At 39.0% G+C, this 16009-nt stretch overlaps 2 protein-coding genes and 1 pseudogene across 2 annotated transcripts; 1 reads left to right on the top strand and 2 right to left on the bottom strand.

Moving 5' to 3' along the window:
- Positions 1 to 48: 48 nt before the first annotated feature.
- LOC140921381 (uncharacterized) lies at positions 49 to 10642 on the bottom strand (annotated as a pseudogene).
- Positions 10643 to 11572: 930 nt separating this feature from the next.
- On the bottom strand, positions 11573 to 12344 carry LOC140921447 (nucleoredoxin-like protein 2). The gene has a single exon (XM_073371444.1). It carries the CDS (start codon positions 12277 to 12279, stop codon positions 11776 to 11778), a length of 504 nt encoding a protein of 167 aa, XP_073227545.1. The 5' UTR covers positions 12280 to 12344; the 3' UTR covers positions 11573 to 11775.
- A 43-nt stretch (positions 12345 to 12387) lies between these two features.
- LOC140921448 (iron-sulfur cluster assembly 1 homolog, mitochondrial-like) lies at positions 12388 to 15910 on the top strand. Its single transcript, XM_073371447.1, has 4 exons — positions 12388 to 12528; positions 12908 to 12961; positions 13881 to 13986; positions 15128 to 15910. Exons 1-4 carry the CDS (start codon positions 12403 to 12405, stop codon positions 15274 to 15276), a joined length of 435 nt encoding a protein of 144 aa, XP_073227548.1. The 5' UTR covers positions 12388 to 12402; the 3' UTR covers positions 15277 to 15910.
- Positions 15911 to 16009: the final 99 nt, after the last annotated feature.

Below are 16009 nucleotides of genomic sequence, written 5' to 3' on the forward strand. Positions count from 1 at the left end.
TTTGTCTCAATCCCTTGTAAAAAAAAACATTGACTTGAAAACTCTGGCTCGTTGGACTCCACTGTTTTGTTTATTTCAGATAAAACATTTAACATATTCATTGCCATGGTTACTTTGTCTACATTCAGTGTAATGATTTCTTCCAGCGACAGATCGGGATCTCAAACAAGACTCGAACCACTCCCTCCCTGCCTGCACTCATATCCGACATGACCCTACTACAGTCATAGTTTTTGAGTCAGTCTTCATAAAAGAGGTTTAATAGGTCCAGCTTGTAAGGACACTGCTTTTAATGGCTGCACATGGAAGCCTGTACATTTAAAATGTATTCTAACTCCAAACAGCCCTTTTTCGATATATCGCAAAATACTACTTCACTGCAAAGTTTAAGGTGCGGTAAAACGAGCAAAAAACCATGCAACTTGTTTTGCAACATTTCCGCAAAGCGAATTGAATAACAACGTTGCGCGCTTTACCACCCAAGCAAAAACATTGCAACCTCCATTGTTACAAGACGCGTTCGAACGTAGGTGGTGAAACGTACAACATCGCTATTCAACTCTTTTTGAAGCAATTTTGCTAAACAAGTTGCACGTTTTTTGTTGCCCGTTTTACTGAAGCCTTAGAGAACAGAAGATTCTCAACCATTGAGGCTTGTATTCTTCACTAACCAAACAGGTATGAATGCTATGCCATCTGAAGAGGCATAAATTACTTGCTATCATTTCCTTAGGCCAAGAAGTTAGTTTCGTCGTGTTTGTCGGTAGAAACTCATAGACTATCAGTGAGGAGTTGACTTGACTTTTCGACAATGGGCTATTTAGCTTTCTCACATACAAAAGTTCTATGATTTTGAGTGAAAGTAAGCGTTTCCGCACTGTGTTATGGTTACTTAAACTAAACCTAAGCCAAACGAAAAGATATTTAGTTATTGTTTATTCATATACATCTGATCACGTTATAATATACTCTAGCGTACAGTAACGGATACCTAGACTATACTCTATAACAACCTAAAACAAACTTATCTTGGAAGTGATATTACAACAGAACTTCTATATCCTTTGCAATGTCCTACAGAAAGGAAATAAGAGAGAAAAGAACGGTCATTAACCATACATGATTTCTGAGCGGGAAGGAAGGGAGGGTGCAGGGTTAGTAAGGGATAAGACTAACTCTCTCGATGCGTACAGATTTAACCAAAAAGAAAATTAAGGTGTTTGTAAAAAAAAAAAAGATACTTCCTTAAAACAAATAAAAAAATCAAAAGGTGTATTACTTCAGACATCCACTTAAGTTGGTTAGCACTAACAGGATCGAAACGATCTCTTGGATCGCTGTAAAAAAATTTAGAGAGCGCAGCGATTATTGGCCATTTAAAGCTTTTCACGTGACACCGGGTCGGTGTTGTGCCGTATTCCATTATGGGATGGTTGGGGGGGACGCTATCGCTTCTCTTAGGATGTATTCATATTAAAGCAGATAGCTTTTGCGCCGGCGCGGAAACCATACCATACGGGGCTTTTGTTCACACATAACAACGGTGATTTTGGCGCGATTTCTGTTACGGAGCGAAGCTGCACCGCGCGGATCACTCAAGTGGAGATTCGCCCTAAGTGGCCCCAAGCCTCTGTTTCAAAGCGAGACTAAGTGTGAAGCTTTTGTTAAGAAAGGGATTTTTTATTCTCATGCAAATAAAATTCAATTTCACCAAAAAGTATTTGCACTTGGCCTTGTTTTGAAAGTGAGAATTTTTGGAACTCGAAAATGGCCTATTTGAGCTAGCTTCACGTCCATGCAATACGGATTTAAAAGAACGATTTATCATGCTGAATTAAGCGAAACTGCAAAGCTTTATTAAAAAAACAACTCTCTGAAATGAGAGAACTCAAATTGGTAACGTTTATAACGAAGCGTGTGGAAGGAGCTAAAACTTACCAGTGGCTGAACGTTCGGTGCGTATCGCTTCACTGGTTTACCATTGCGATCACACAAGAACTGAAAAGTAAAAACCCGGGATTAATAGCCCACGTTCCATATATTAAAATTCTAACATGACTCTGCGGCTTTCTGGTCATTTTTCTATATTTGGTGTGGCCCGGGTTCGGATCCTGGCGTCGACACCATATGTGGGTTGAGTTTGTTCCTGGTTCTCTCCCTTGCTACGAGAGGTTTTTCTCCGGGTACTACGGTTTTCCCCTCTCCTTAAAAAACCATTATTCCAAATTCCAATTCGATCTTGAACACACGAACACGTTTTAACAAGTTCTTAAAACTCCTAAGTGTTCCGAGGGTAAACTAGTTACAATTACAGTCTATAATTGGGGAGGAGCGTTACGTGAAGAGACAAAAAAAGGCTACGCAGGGCTGTGCTCAAGCAGAGCCAGGTGGCCCCTGGCGCCTAACTTTTGGAGACTAGAAAATCTTACTTTCTTCATACAAATCATACGCTGGGCACCCTAGATTTTACAGTTTCAGAGCTCTGAGCTCCCTTCAATCTTCCTTAGAGCACAGCCTTGGCTACGTAGACGTATGGCCACAACCATATAGGGTATATGCTTCCGGTATGGCCCAACGGAAGTCGTATTTACGGGCTTCCACTCTAGCTATAAAAGTCTTGTCTGTACGAACCTTGCCAAAATTCCACTTGATAAAGCTAAAGAAAATAAAGAAATACGAATAGAAGAGACAATTATAAGAATTCACAGGAACTAATACCATAACTAGAAAATCTTTTACCTAATTTTTTCAGGAAGATTCAAAGATTTTACGGCAGGGGAAACTAAAGTGATGGTAAAGAACTGATTTTCATCTGCTTTTTTTTCTGTAATGAACTATCTATACTAAAACTATATTTATTTATTTATTTATTTATATATATTTCAACCCCACAAAGGCTAGATCTAGATGAGTCCAGTAAATCACATACATAACAAGAGACCAACATTCATAACTTCCATATGGCACTCGCTGGAGCGAAAAATGGTTTACTTCCAAGCAACCCGCCATGAATTATAAAGAAAACAAATTGTGAACAAATCTAAAACCTGGCCTTATTTTCAAAACATCTGCTGCACTGCAAGTCATTTTAAAACTCGTCCGATTATCATCAGTGGAGTTTGCCATAAGGAAGTGAGACTGGCCCGATAAATCGTAACGTGTAAGTTGCTAGGCCGACAGAACGCGCCCACATATAATATCGTGTAAACTGGTCTTTCTACAACACCAAAATAAGAGTATATTGTGTAACAAAGCTATCCTGTTGTTTAAGTCGTTTTACCTTCCTAATGTGCCTTTTAGTTGGCTTTTCAGATACTTGAACAAAGGTAACGCATATGCACCATTGACATTTATCTTTGCAAACATATCAAACTTGACACCATAGCCATCAGCAAACGTTTTAATTACAGGCTCTGGATCTGGTTCCTGTGAATACAAGTGGCTACAGTCAACTCCTCATAGCGACCACCTAAGGAATGCTTTCGTATGTCCATACTTTGAGCGATTTCGTGTGGAGGGGCGAAAACGATTCGAATACACTACGTGTGGACGCGTATTTTTTCGAAAAAGGAGAAAAAAATCTGAGTTTTCAAGAATATCCGGGCACGTGTGAACGAGGCCAGGGAACTCGTCGACGGATCAATTTCAAGGTTTCTGGGAAACTATCCACCTACCCCTCCCCTAAGCTAACATTAACACTTACTCCTCACTTAGGGCAAAATGATGGCTTAGTGGAGGGGTAGGTGGGCGGTTTCCCCAAAAACCTAAATTGATCCCTGGACGACTTTCTTTGAAGGATTCTACGTGCCTACTACGGATCTACTGAAATAGCATATACCTGTTTTCCAAACTGGTTACACGGGAATCCAAGAATTCGAAGACCACGTTCAGCATAAGTGGAGTGCAGTTCCACGAGCTGGGTGTAGTTCTTCGCTGTTAACCCTCAGAAGGACGCTACATTGACAATAAGAGTCACAAATCCCCTGAAAATAATAAGGCCAAAAATTTAAACTCAGCCCAGCAAAATAACGGTGGACTATTCAATGCACACCTTTGAACAGCACCTTCAGAGGTGAATTATCCTTAGCGCGAACTCGATTGACCGTATTCCGGAATAAGAAAAATGCAATATAATGAATACGGTCGTTTCGCTACAAAACCTTTTCGCTGCACAATGATGTCGTTTCGCTGCAAGTCGCTTCACCGCATCATAAAGTCGATTCGCTGCAACCAACTTTTTGTATTAAACAATTTAGAATGAACTACAAACGGATAATAACGTGTTACGTTAGTGAAACGACTCTACAACTTTGCAGCGAATCGACTTCACTATGCAGCGAAACGACTTGTAGCGAAACGAAATTTTGGGCTAAGACTGGCCATAAATCGGAGACCTGTTTATCATTACTTAATTACCTGTATTTTTCAAGTGACACATCATTGCCTTGAATGTCCTTTGCACTGAACTCAAATATCGACTTGGCATTCTTCACTTGTTCTTCAACTTCCTTTTGAATCGCATAAATCATAGACAAACCATCTGAGTATATATTGCGCAAATATTTTAGATAATGTGCAGACCTTTTATTTGCTTAAGAAGGCGTGAGAGAAAATGGCTACACGTTCAAGTGTAGCCTGCGAAAACACCCGTTTCTCTTCGCTCTTCGTCGTTGAGGACGTTTCGCGTGGAGGAACGTTTCGTTTCGCACTAATTTTAGTAAAAAGAGACTGCTTGCCATCTACCAATACTCTTAAATTCTACACAAAATATTAAAAAAAGAAACAAATAACTAAAACTCAGTGGAAATGGACATAAGAAAGATCTCTCCTGTTTAAACTTTGGTCCATAAAGTAATTTGTTAGCTAAAATACAGGCCAAAAATTGGTCAATTACACCAGAAAAAGCCCTATACGCCATGAGTTACTGGTGATAACATATATTCCTAGAAAAATAAAATTTATTAACTTAACTACCTCATCGGCCTGCCCCGTAGCAGCTCCTGACTTTTCAAAAGCTTTCAACCAAGAAAGTCGTTCTTCATCAGAGCTAAAACCAAGTCTCAAATCTGTTATTAAAAATAAAAGAACCCAGAATGACCATATAAACCTTCCCCATGCAATAACAGTTGGAGGGCATAAACGTATATGTGTTTGTTAAAAAAAAGGCTTAATTTATCTACCAGCTGGACAGTTGAAGAAGCTGGAAACTTTCATCATGGTATCCCAATATTAAAAACCTCTCGCTTTACCCTGTTTTACCCTTCAACTCCAAATATCTACACAAAAATTCTCCAGAATGATCTCCATATATTTCATTAAAGAATTACTTGACAAAATTTGTTAAAAAGATCAAAGCATTTTTCCCTTAGTGATCATTTTATATCTTCCCGATACCTTTTCTCCTAAGTTTAGTTTGATATTGTTAGGCTGGTGGTCTCTTCAACATTGACAGATTTAAATGAGAAGTGTACATAAAAGACAAGGCTGTATCTACCAGCTGGATAGTTGAGGAAGCCGGAGACTTTTACCATGGTCTGCCAAAATTAAAAACCTCTTGCTTTACCCTTTAAGCCGCAATATCCAAATACAAATTCTCAAGACTGATCTCCACATATTTCATTAAAGAATGAGTTGAGAAAATTTGTAAAAAAGATCAAAGCATTTTTCCCTTAGTGATCGTTGTATTAATCCTCCTAACCTTTCCTTTTGATTGTCTATTGCAGGGTCCGAAATTGCTCCTTCCTGGTCGCCAATGCGACTAAAAATGTAGTCCTGGCGACCAGAAGTTCAAAGCTGGTCGCCAGCTAGCGACTTGTAAAGCTGGTTGTTATTGTGGACTTTAACGTTCGGAGAAACTGATTAAGAATTGAAACCTCGAAGCTATTTGCAAACAGGTGTCTTCCTTTTTGTCCTGCTGATATTTTTAAATTGAAAGTGAAACGAATCTTCCTTTAATGATACCTCCACAACAGCTACGATCAATACGAGTTGAACGTTTCCAAACCGCCATGTTGTTTTCAGCTGAAATACGGTAAGTACGTTATGTACTTTGTGGACTGGTACGAGTAATGTGGCACAGTCGTGGCCTGGTATGACATGGCGGCTTGACTCTTGTTTACGTTTCTTGGTAGTTATCGGAAGAAAATAGAGTTTTGACGTGATCATTGCAGTCATGGGTAGACAGCTTTCTGTTCCTACGTTCTAGGTCAGATAGCTTTATATCTCCAAAAAGTAATTTATGGAAAAAATAAGACTTCACTCGTACACGTACGGTTGCTTTCTGGTATTGGGAGCGAAAGTAGTGCAATTTTTGAGCATAAAAACGTCCATACCATGCATTTTTTATTCGTGTTTAAACTTTTATTGAAAAAAAGGGAGGGGGGATTTTTGGCGACCACAATTTGCCCTCTGGCGACCAAAAATTTATAGTTGATCGCCAGTTGGCGCCAGTATTAAAAAGTTAATTTCGGACCCTGTATTGATGTTGTTAAGAGAAAATGGCTGTTGATCACTCTTGGGTCTTAAAAGGGTTCATAAACAAACTGACCTACTGACCTGACCTCTGAATGTCTGCAAAGGTTAACAAAACGCAAAATTTGGTTGATTTGTCAAGTCTTACTGTGGCCTCTTTCAGTGGGTATTTTTTGGAAGGTGTTGAGTGCTAGAAAAAAGAAGACAAAAAACTGAAAATCAAACTCTAATAATGTCAAGTCTATCAAACTTAAAGACAGTAACAGCCAGGCTTTTAACCAAGAACTAAGCTAAGAGAATACATGATAACAGATCAAGCATTTTCCTTTTTGCGATCAATTCAGTTATCCCCATAACCCATCTTTTTGTTGATGTATGGACATTGTTAGGAGAACATTGACATTTGTCATACTTAGCAATTAAACAGTTAAGGAGGTGCAGTTGACCCCCTCCCTGTTGCTAACTGCTACATATTGCAAGGTTGTGCTGTGGAAGCGACTAGTAGCCCCACCTGGCGACTCACTCTCTGCTTATAGATCATAAGTAAATTAATGATTCCTTATTCCTCACCAAATCAGTTCTGAACTCATAGAGTGTATCATCCTCAGGTCTGAGGACTATAAACACCTGCTGCCACTTAAGCAATCCCTTCCTCTGTGCTGGGCCAAACTTAACACCGCAGTCCGACTTAAGTGAAGCCACAGAAGGACCAGCTGGTGACAGATGAGGAGGATCTATGGCATAAAGGAAAGATGAGTTGACAAGAGGGATTGAATAGTGATGTACGCGTGGAAGCAAAGAGACATGATAATTAATACAGTGTGATCCATTATTACCATCCTGACGGAATCTGTAGTATAACTCTCTGTCCTCAAAATTGTGTTCATCAACCACATGGTGAACCAGATCTGCATCCAGAAAGGACTAAATAACAACATAGAAATAAGTGAAAATCTTAGAAGAGAGACAGTTAGAAGGCTAGCTCTCTGCTGCACTAAAAAAGTGCTGGATTTCAGCTGATGTCACAGCAGCCATCAGGCGCGGATCTATGATAAATACTGACCGATTTCCTAAACGAGCGTTGAAGGCGCAAGCTTTTAGCGGAGTCCAGGGGCTGGCTCCCCCAGGAAATTATTTGGATTTTTACTCCTTTAAGTCCCCTTTCCTGGATTTCCGAGTCATTCAGATGGGATATTGGCCAGATTTCAACTTGGAAAGTGTTTTTATTTTTAAAAATATATTTAACATGAAAAGTGTGACCGATTTCCGTAAAACGGTGGAAACCGGTGTGGATCTGCACCTGGCCATGCTGGTTCAAACAAGAACAGAAGTGTTTAAAATCTTGATGCTCTGAATTTTTGCTCATATATTTCTAGTGTTCTAGTGAGAGGATAATTTCTGTCTAAAATGTTCCCTAAATCAATTTATGCTTTGAAGTTTCTTTGAAGTTTGTTTTTTTTTGCTCATATATTTCTAGTGTTCTAGTGAGAGGATAATTTCTGTCTAAAATGTTCCCTAAATCAATTTATACTTTGAAGTTTTTTGGAAATCAGTTTCAGTTAACCAATTTATTATAGGTGTTCTTGTTACATAAGTATCACAAGGATTTATTTGAAAATATCAGAACTGATGTCAAAATTGGGATTTTTCCTATCCTGATCACATATTGGTCAGGATTTGGGATTTTCAAGCAAAATCAGGACTAGGAATCCTGACAAGATCAGGATGGTTGAACAATCTGTATCGCTATGTAAAAGATGGTTATACTGATTACCTGTCCTAGCTGAACACCTTCTTCCCTTGAGCTTGCAAATCCATTGGTAAGAAACCAGTCAATTGCTTCAGATCCTATGAAAATACAAAGCCTGTGTGTTGGGTATCTAACATTAAACCCATTCATGCCCCTGAACCACCCGTAACCACCAATCGGAATCTCACACCCCTTTTAGTTTTAGCAGTCAAGGATGACCTTTTCAGCTAACATGAGCAGGGTGAAGAGATCTTTCAAACCATACCAGAATGAACATGTTTCAGTCAAAGAGGCCAGAGAAAAAGGCAAAAAAACATGTAATGTTGACCTGATAATTCCCATGAAAATGGCACAATTAAAAAAGTGAAAGAACAGGGGAGGACCGCAAGTGAAAAGAAAAAGTCAAGACTTCTGTGTTGGTTTTAAACCCCAAACCTATCTAGAAATTTTGCTTTGTACACATGCCTGAACTATGGAAGTCAACATTATCATGCAACTGGTCGAGAAGGCCATGAAGACAGTGTACGACCTGTAAAGCCAGTGACCAGAAAAACGGCTAAACTAACTTCAAAACACATTTTTCCAGGAAATTCCCAAGAGTGAGTCGAGGGTTAACACTAGCTCAGTTGATGATAAATACTCTAAGGTGAGAGATGAGAAGAGTACTGTTTACAAAACTCCCTCTATATCTATTTGCCATGGGAGGCTGTTTCTGCTTATTGATACCAACTAGCAACATATGATGTCCAGTATGAAATTTTAAAAACAGTCGACTATTTTGGTCATTGGGGGCTAATTCCTTTGCAGTGAGCATTACATCAAGGGGCTTACCAGTATTAGAGCTATGGGGCTAAATGGAGGAAATGTGGAAAGCTGCAGTATTGAATATGGTATTGAGTGGCCTGATCACAGACCTACCTACAAAGCAAACATGATATCTTTTTAGATGATAATATCTGTCCTTGATTGTAAGACCACCTTCATCTGGAGAGGCCCTTAACTTCGTACAAATGCTTTCAATCTAAAAAAACACAGGCAAGTCTTAGAAAATTAACAGATTCTTATATAATAGCAAGTCCTTAGGCAATGACAAACAGTCTTCTCATTATAGTAACAGGAGCATTATTAAATTCTGCTAATCTTGTTATTTGCTTCTTAAAAAAAGGAAGAAAATTAACACAGGTTGATGCCACCTTGGAAAATATGGGATGAAAACACAGGACACCCAGACTGCTAAATGACCACTGAAACAAATGAAACGTATTATTTATTATACATACAATAAACGTAACCCCCTGATAACAAGGGTCATATACATTACATAGCACACAGTAAAATGTAGAAAAGACAAAGTTCTCAGTTTTAATTATGCATAATATAGATTTGTAATGACTTAAGATATGTATAAAGTTAGACCAAAAAATGCAAGTTTTAGTTTGTTTTGTTTTGTTTTGTTTTTCTTTTTACAAGAGGCAGCACATTGTAAATGTTAGCCCTTCCAGACAGCCTGTCCCCATAATGCCCATATCTTAGCTGGGGCGTTTGAAGGCTGACTGCACCCCGCAATTAATGAGGGCTTTGGGTTTGCACACCATCACAACGACATGTTATAGAGTCTTACATTACAAAACAGCAAAAATTGCAAAAAATATTGTCTGGAATACTCTGCAACTAGCCTATTCACCTGATGAACTACAATTCCGCGAGTGTGCGGCTACAATAATTAGTAGGCTAGCAAGACTTATTTTTGAGTCACGCGCTGTATTAGGCGCATGAGAGCAAATAATGGAGGGCAATTCATACGTTGTATAAGGGGTTGTGCGGCAATTAATGTTCCAAACACGGGCCACACAATATTGTGCAAGATGGCAGCGATATTTTGCTCTAAACACAGGCACAACCGAAGCAGAATTCGAAACTGTTAGGTTGTATGTAAATCATGGGCTTACAACAATAACACAGTGCTTGCAAAGCAACCATGCATGAATTGCTAACATTCTAGCCGGCTTTGGAATTCTAATTCCGATTTTGCAAGGTACTCGGTTCTCAATAAGACATAGTAAAAGCCTAGCGTAAGATTGGACTGTGTCTATGGGACCGTCCGTCGGACGGACGACCTCGTGGCTCGAGCCTAGCAGAGGTGCAGTACATTAGAATCGTCAAGGCAAAACTGTCTAAGTTATCACCTAATTGTGTCATCATTTAACAAACAATCGGACAACTTACCTTTTCGCGATCGATTTCACACATCTTTGCGATCTGCCAAAGGCTGAAGTAAATCACAGCACTGCACTCAATCCATTTCTCTCCAGGCACGGAAATTTCATCTAATTCACGTGACCACACGCACAGGCGTTGCGTTTTGCGCTATGTCCGCGTTACTAAGGAATTTTCGGACAGGCTAGTTCGGCAAATTAAACAAATTGAAAATGCTCAAAACAAGGATAGGAACTTACAGTTTTATGTCAGAAATTCAGGCCGCTAATTTTGTAGATAAAAGCTAGAGCTAAAGCAGTTTTAAAAAGTTTGATTCACAAACAAAAAACGTTGAGATTTCGTGCTTCTGTTACTTATCGATACTTTGGTTCCTTTGTAGGCAATGTCCCTGGGGGGCAATGTCTTACTCTATAAACAGCTGGTTAAAGAAACCTGTTCTTTGGGTGTAAATATTCTGTTGCAAAAAACAAACAATTATAAAAATGTAGAAAGCATACTCCGATTGATAAGGCATCCTCAAACTTTCTTCACCTATCGAAAGCCGCGGTACTCGGATTAAATGATAAAACGAAACTGCTGATTTTATTGAACTCACCTCTTTTTTCACCGAACATAATCATATAATCACCGAGACTAATCATCACTCTTTCCTAATGTCTAATGCAGCTGTATGTTGAACATAAGTTCACAGCTCTACCGCAAACAAAATGCATGGTCCCTGAATGGTCAGTTCCAAGAGGAATCCTTCCCACAAGTAGTAAGGATGGCAGAGGTTAGTGTGCGGCCTTGAGTGCATGAGGTCCCAAGTTTGATCCCCAGTGACGTCGCAACCTTGTTTCAACTTCTCTCCTTTCTGTGTAGCTTTAACTAGCTTTAAATACCCTTAACTTAAAATGGAGCATTGATGGACAAAGGGGAGCAAGGGGTGGGGGGAGGGCGGGGTGGTAAAATGAGCGCACCATTGATCAGTTGAGTTACAGTCACTTAAGTTACCAATGTAAAATATGTCTGCATTATCTTTTTACCATGTTCAAGCTTTGTTACAGTGTACAGAGCAATATGCACTGAAATGATTGTTTTTCAAATAATTTGCCCATGGGTCAGCCCATAACCTGGTTATGGGCTCCTGGTCATGTTCATCATTAAAAGCCTTAAAGTACAAAAAGTGGAAGCCTAAGCCACATGAGCAAACTAGAGGGCAGGTACCGACAATGATGTTTTGCCCTTTTTAGAGCTCATCAGCATGTCATAATCACAAACATAATTAGGGTGAGTGAAAAGCCACCCATCTCTTAAATGCTATGATTTCCACTCCAGTCAACCGACAAACTAATTCTTTATTCATTACCAACTGTCAATCGACCGCTTGCTCTGGTTATAGTGGTAGCCACCTCCCCCCGTGCTACAGACACAGCATGTGCCCACTGAGTAAAGCATTTAGGGCCACTGTCCGTCACTTCCTTTCGTCCCATAGCCGTCACGACATCACCATCGTCTGTCACGACAATCAACTTTGGAATTGCCGTGACATGATAACGATTTTTTAGCTCCTGGATAATTTCACTGCCGAAAGGAACAGCCAACCAATCTCCGTGACTTTGCTTGAAATACGTTTCCATATCTGTTGCTGTTTTATCAGATGAAACGAACACTACTTCGAAAGGAAGCTCGTTTTCGTGCAGCTCATTGTAGAATTCGCCCAAAATTGGTGTAAACTCTTTGCAAGGCGGACACCATCCCGCCGAGAAATACAACGCTACAACTTTGTTTTGAAGTACTTCCTGTGGGTAAACGATCATTCCGGATTTTCTAACAAGGTGCCTATCCGCAAAAATATTCATATTCACTTCTTTGGTCCGCTTTCCCTGTACTAACAAACGTGACAGCCAGGCGTGACAGCAATATTGTGATGATGTGGCTCGATTTCTGAGACGTCTGTGCATGCTGTAAGCGGATTTCAACCTATGACGTCAGACTGTTGTGTTATGCAAGAAATATCAAAGATGGCTGCAAGGACGGCTGTAGGAGCAACGATACGAGCAGTCAGTAAACCAAGAAAATTTGCCCCCAGAAAGGCTGCAATAACTCTAGTAAGTCTATCGCTTTCATTGGAATGGATTAAGTAAATTCGTTGGTTTAAACATCACCGAACAAAGAAGTTTTTGTGTTGATAATTTAGTTACGCAGTTTCGTGGATTCTGTCACGAACGGAATTTCTATCTGCATAAATTCGGTAGAATTTATTGTTTGATACGATCTGTCACATGCTGGTTCTCTGTTTAGAGTATTTGCCACTGTTACTCGCATATTGATCAATTTTTAAATGTATTTGCAGCTGACTGATATCGCTTCGTAGTGGCCGCCGGTTTAAGCAACAACTAGTTTTAAGTTTATCTATAAAGCTCAGCAAATTGTATATTGTTTTATGATGTTGGTGCTTTTACTTAAGCTTAATGTTTTTTATTTTAGACTCCAGCAGCAATAGAGAAACTTAAAACACTTCTAAACACAGACGCAGGAAATGTAAGTGGTCATTTTCATAAGTAGCCTTCACTTATTTTACCAGTAAATACACTGTCTACCTCCCCCGGGGGGTCCTCTCAAGTATCCCCCTCACAATGGTCCAAAGAATTTATTGGTCCTGAAATAAATTAACAACTATTGTTCTAACTGCTGAAGATGGGCTATACTGCCCTTTGCAGATCAGACATTTAGATTTAGAAGGGGATTTACAGGGACCTCAAGGGCAACATTTGACTCATTTGTTTTTCTAAAAGCAGAGGCTACTTTATTGCAGTTTGTACTGGTGTGCAAAAAAGTAGATTTTGCAACCAATCATCCATTCCTATCCAGAAATGTTGACAAATAAATTAAAACTAATTGATTTCCAACTGACTCTATACTGGTTTGGTTATTGCATCAGCCTGATCTGCTATTGCATCAAGTTGACCCAGCATGTACACTCTTTGAGGGATGTAAAGGTCACAATTTTTCAGTGACTTGTCACAACAACGTAAGATAGTTGTGGCTGTATTTATTTGTTTTCCTTCCCAAGAAGAATGAAAACCTGTTTTAGGTCAACATGTTGCAATAATAATAATAATAATGATAATGGTTTTTGACTGCTTGAAACAAAAATTATTAAAAAACCAATTTTCTACACCACAGCTGTTTATGTCGGTAGAAGTTGATGCACATTGGACCGAGCATTGGCTGGACCAAAAATGCACCTTTGTAAATGCCATTTTTCTCATGAAACGCATCAGAAAAATAGGCGTGCCTGAGACAGCTGTCATCAGAGGCTATTTTGTGCACACCAGTACAAAGTAGCCTCTGCTTTCAAGTGGAATGTACAATAATATATTGTCAGACTTGCTCTTAATTCTAAATCAAAATGAGTTTCAACCTCTCAAAATACTCAAAATGTTCTTGTTTTCACCAGACTGCCTTGAAAATAGGTGTTAAACAAAAAGGTTGCAATGGAATGCAATATACCTTAGATTATGCAAAGGAAAAGGGCAAGTTTGATGAAGAAGTCAATCAAGATGGTGAGTTGATCAAGCCTAGTGAAGTAGTGCATATTGGTAGAAGATAATGTTATGGGGTCTCTCTAGTGCAAACCTTTCATATTAGGGGTTCCAACAAGTCAAGAAACTGTAAAAGGAGCTGGTTTAAATTAAAACGTGTATTGGCACAAAATCAAACTGACATGACAGCCTTGTCGCTGGTATTAAGGTTGATTGTTTTGCAGTATGATAAACAGAGAACATCGGCGTGTGTAAGTTAGGGTATTGTCCTAGAAGACCCTGGTAGGGTACAGTTCTGACAAGGTCATGGCCTTTAACCCTTAAAGTCCCAATGGTGACCAACATCAATTTTCTTCTAACCATATCCATAGATTGTCAAGAGATTAAGTTATGAGAATTAATAAGTTGATCATCTAAGAGAAAATGCCTTGATCTTTTATCAAATTCTCTCAACCCATCCATGAAGGAAACATATAGAGATAAGTTTGGAGAATTTGTATGTGGATATTGGGACTTAAAGGGTTGAAGAGCAACATGGCAACAAACACCACAAAGATGGGTTCAAACTGCAACAGCAATGAAGAAAAGTGCAAGTACAATATTTAATTATACCAACAGGGACATGGTCTCTTCCTCAGTGCAACAGCCTGGTGTGATGTGGCTTTGCCAAATATCTATGATTCACCAGGAAATAAGTCTGCAAACATTATCGAAATGTTTGCTGTATCTATTTTAAAGCCTGAGCTACATCTGCTGCTTACACGCTTGATATAACTATTATCAAAATGGTTATATCAAGCGTGTAAGGAGCAGATGTAGGTCAGGCTTTAAAACAGACTAATACTAAAAGAAATTTTTCAAGCCCATAAGCAAAAAGGAAGGGGAGAATTACTGGGTGTTCAAGAACATTAAAGATGTACATCCCATTTTCTCAAATGCCCCACCTTGTTCATGTGCCTGCCATGGAGGTATTGAGTAAAATTGTCATAAATCATTGGAATTTAGCAGTCCCATACACCACTGTTAACAATTGGAGGGACATTTTTTAGCACCAAATTTTGGTCTCTTGGCCCAAAAATTTGGGATGTTTTTAGACTTCCAATACAAAAAAAGTCATCTACTGATTCTACGTTTCTTTTTATTTCTCGTTTTGTTGTTTCAGGGGTGAAAATATTTATTGATTCAAAGGCACAATTGTCATTACTGGGGACAGAAATGGACTATACAGAGAGTAAACTGTCAAGTGAATTTGTATTTAATAATCCAAACATCAAAGGAACATGTGGATGTGGAGAAAGTTTTCACTTATGAAGTCCTGCTTATGTTTGCTGGTACCAGATGCCTGTCCTGTGGACAGTGGTTTATTCTTATGTGTCAAGAGTCAGTTTCCCCACTATTGCAGGACTTTGTAATGCACCATCAGTGAGCGTTAGTGTTGAAGGTTTCAATGGAAATGCAAGTCTCCTGATTTTGTTCCACCATGGAGAAATGGAAAGATTAATATTTCATCTTCATTAAACCTGAATTCGAAAAGAAGTGAAGGCTGTGAAAAGCAATCTTCGTGTTTCCCTTTTAGTGCTTCTAATTACTATCGTCACCCAAAGGTGAATCCGTAGCCATTGTCCCGTTGCAAAAGGGTGTGGTTGATCATTTTATGATTTATTGACACAGGAAAATGAAACAAGTTTGCTAAAAGTGATCACCTCTTATCATCACAGCTGTCTGTTGAAAGTTTTTCTTCTTTAGTTCACCTTTTTATTTTCAATTTTTCTATTACACCAACAGCTCCAAGATCTTGCAAATGAAATTTTAAAACTTGGCAGGAGAATGACACAATTTAATGTTGTCAAGATGTACAATGCTGTACAAATGACTTCACCCTTTAAGCAGCATTTGATGCTATTATTGGTAAAATAAATGAGTAATAAAATTCTATTCAATTAGACGTGAATGAGTGTTGTATTTAGTTAATCCATAGTTATTAGAGGAGACTGGTTATGAAAAGCGGCAAACATCAATGCTAAAAACAACAGTGCTGCAGTTT

This window comes from Porites lutea, chromosome 12 (genome assembly GCF_958299795.1).
Source record: "Porites lutea chromosome 12, jaPorLute2.1, whole genome shotgun sequence".
NCBI lineage: Eukaryota > Metazoa > Cnidaria > Anthozoa > Scleractinia > Poritidae > Porites > Porites lutea.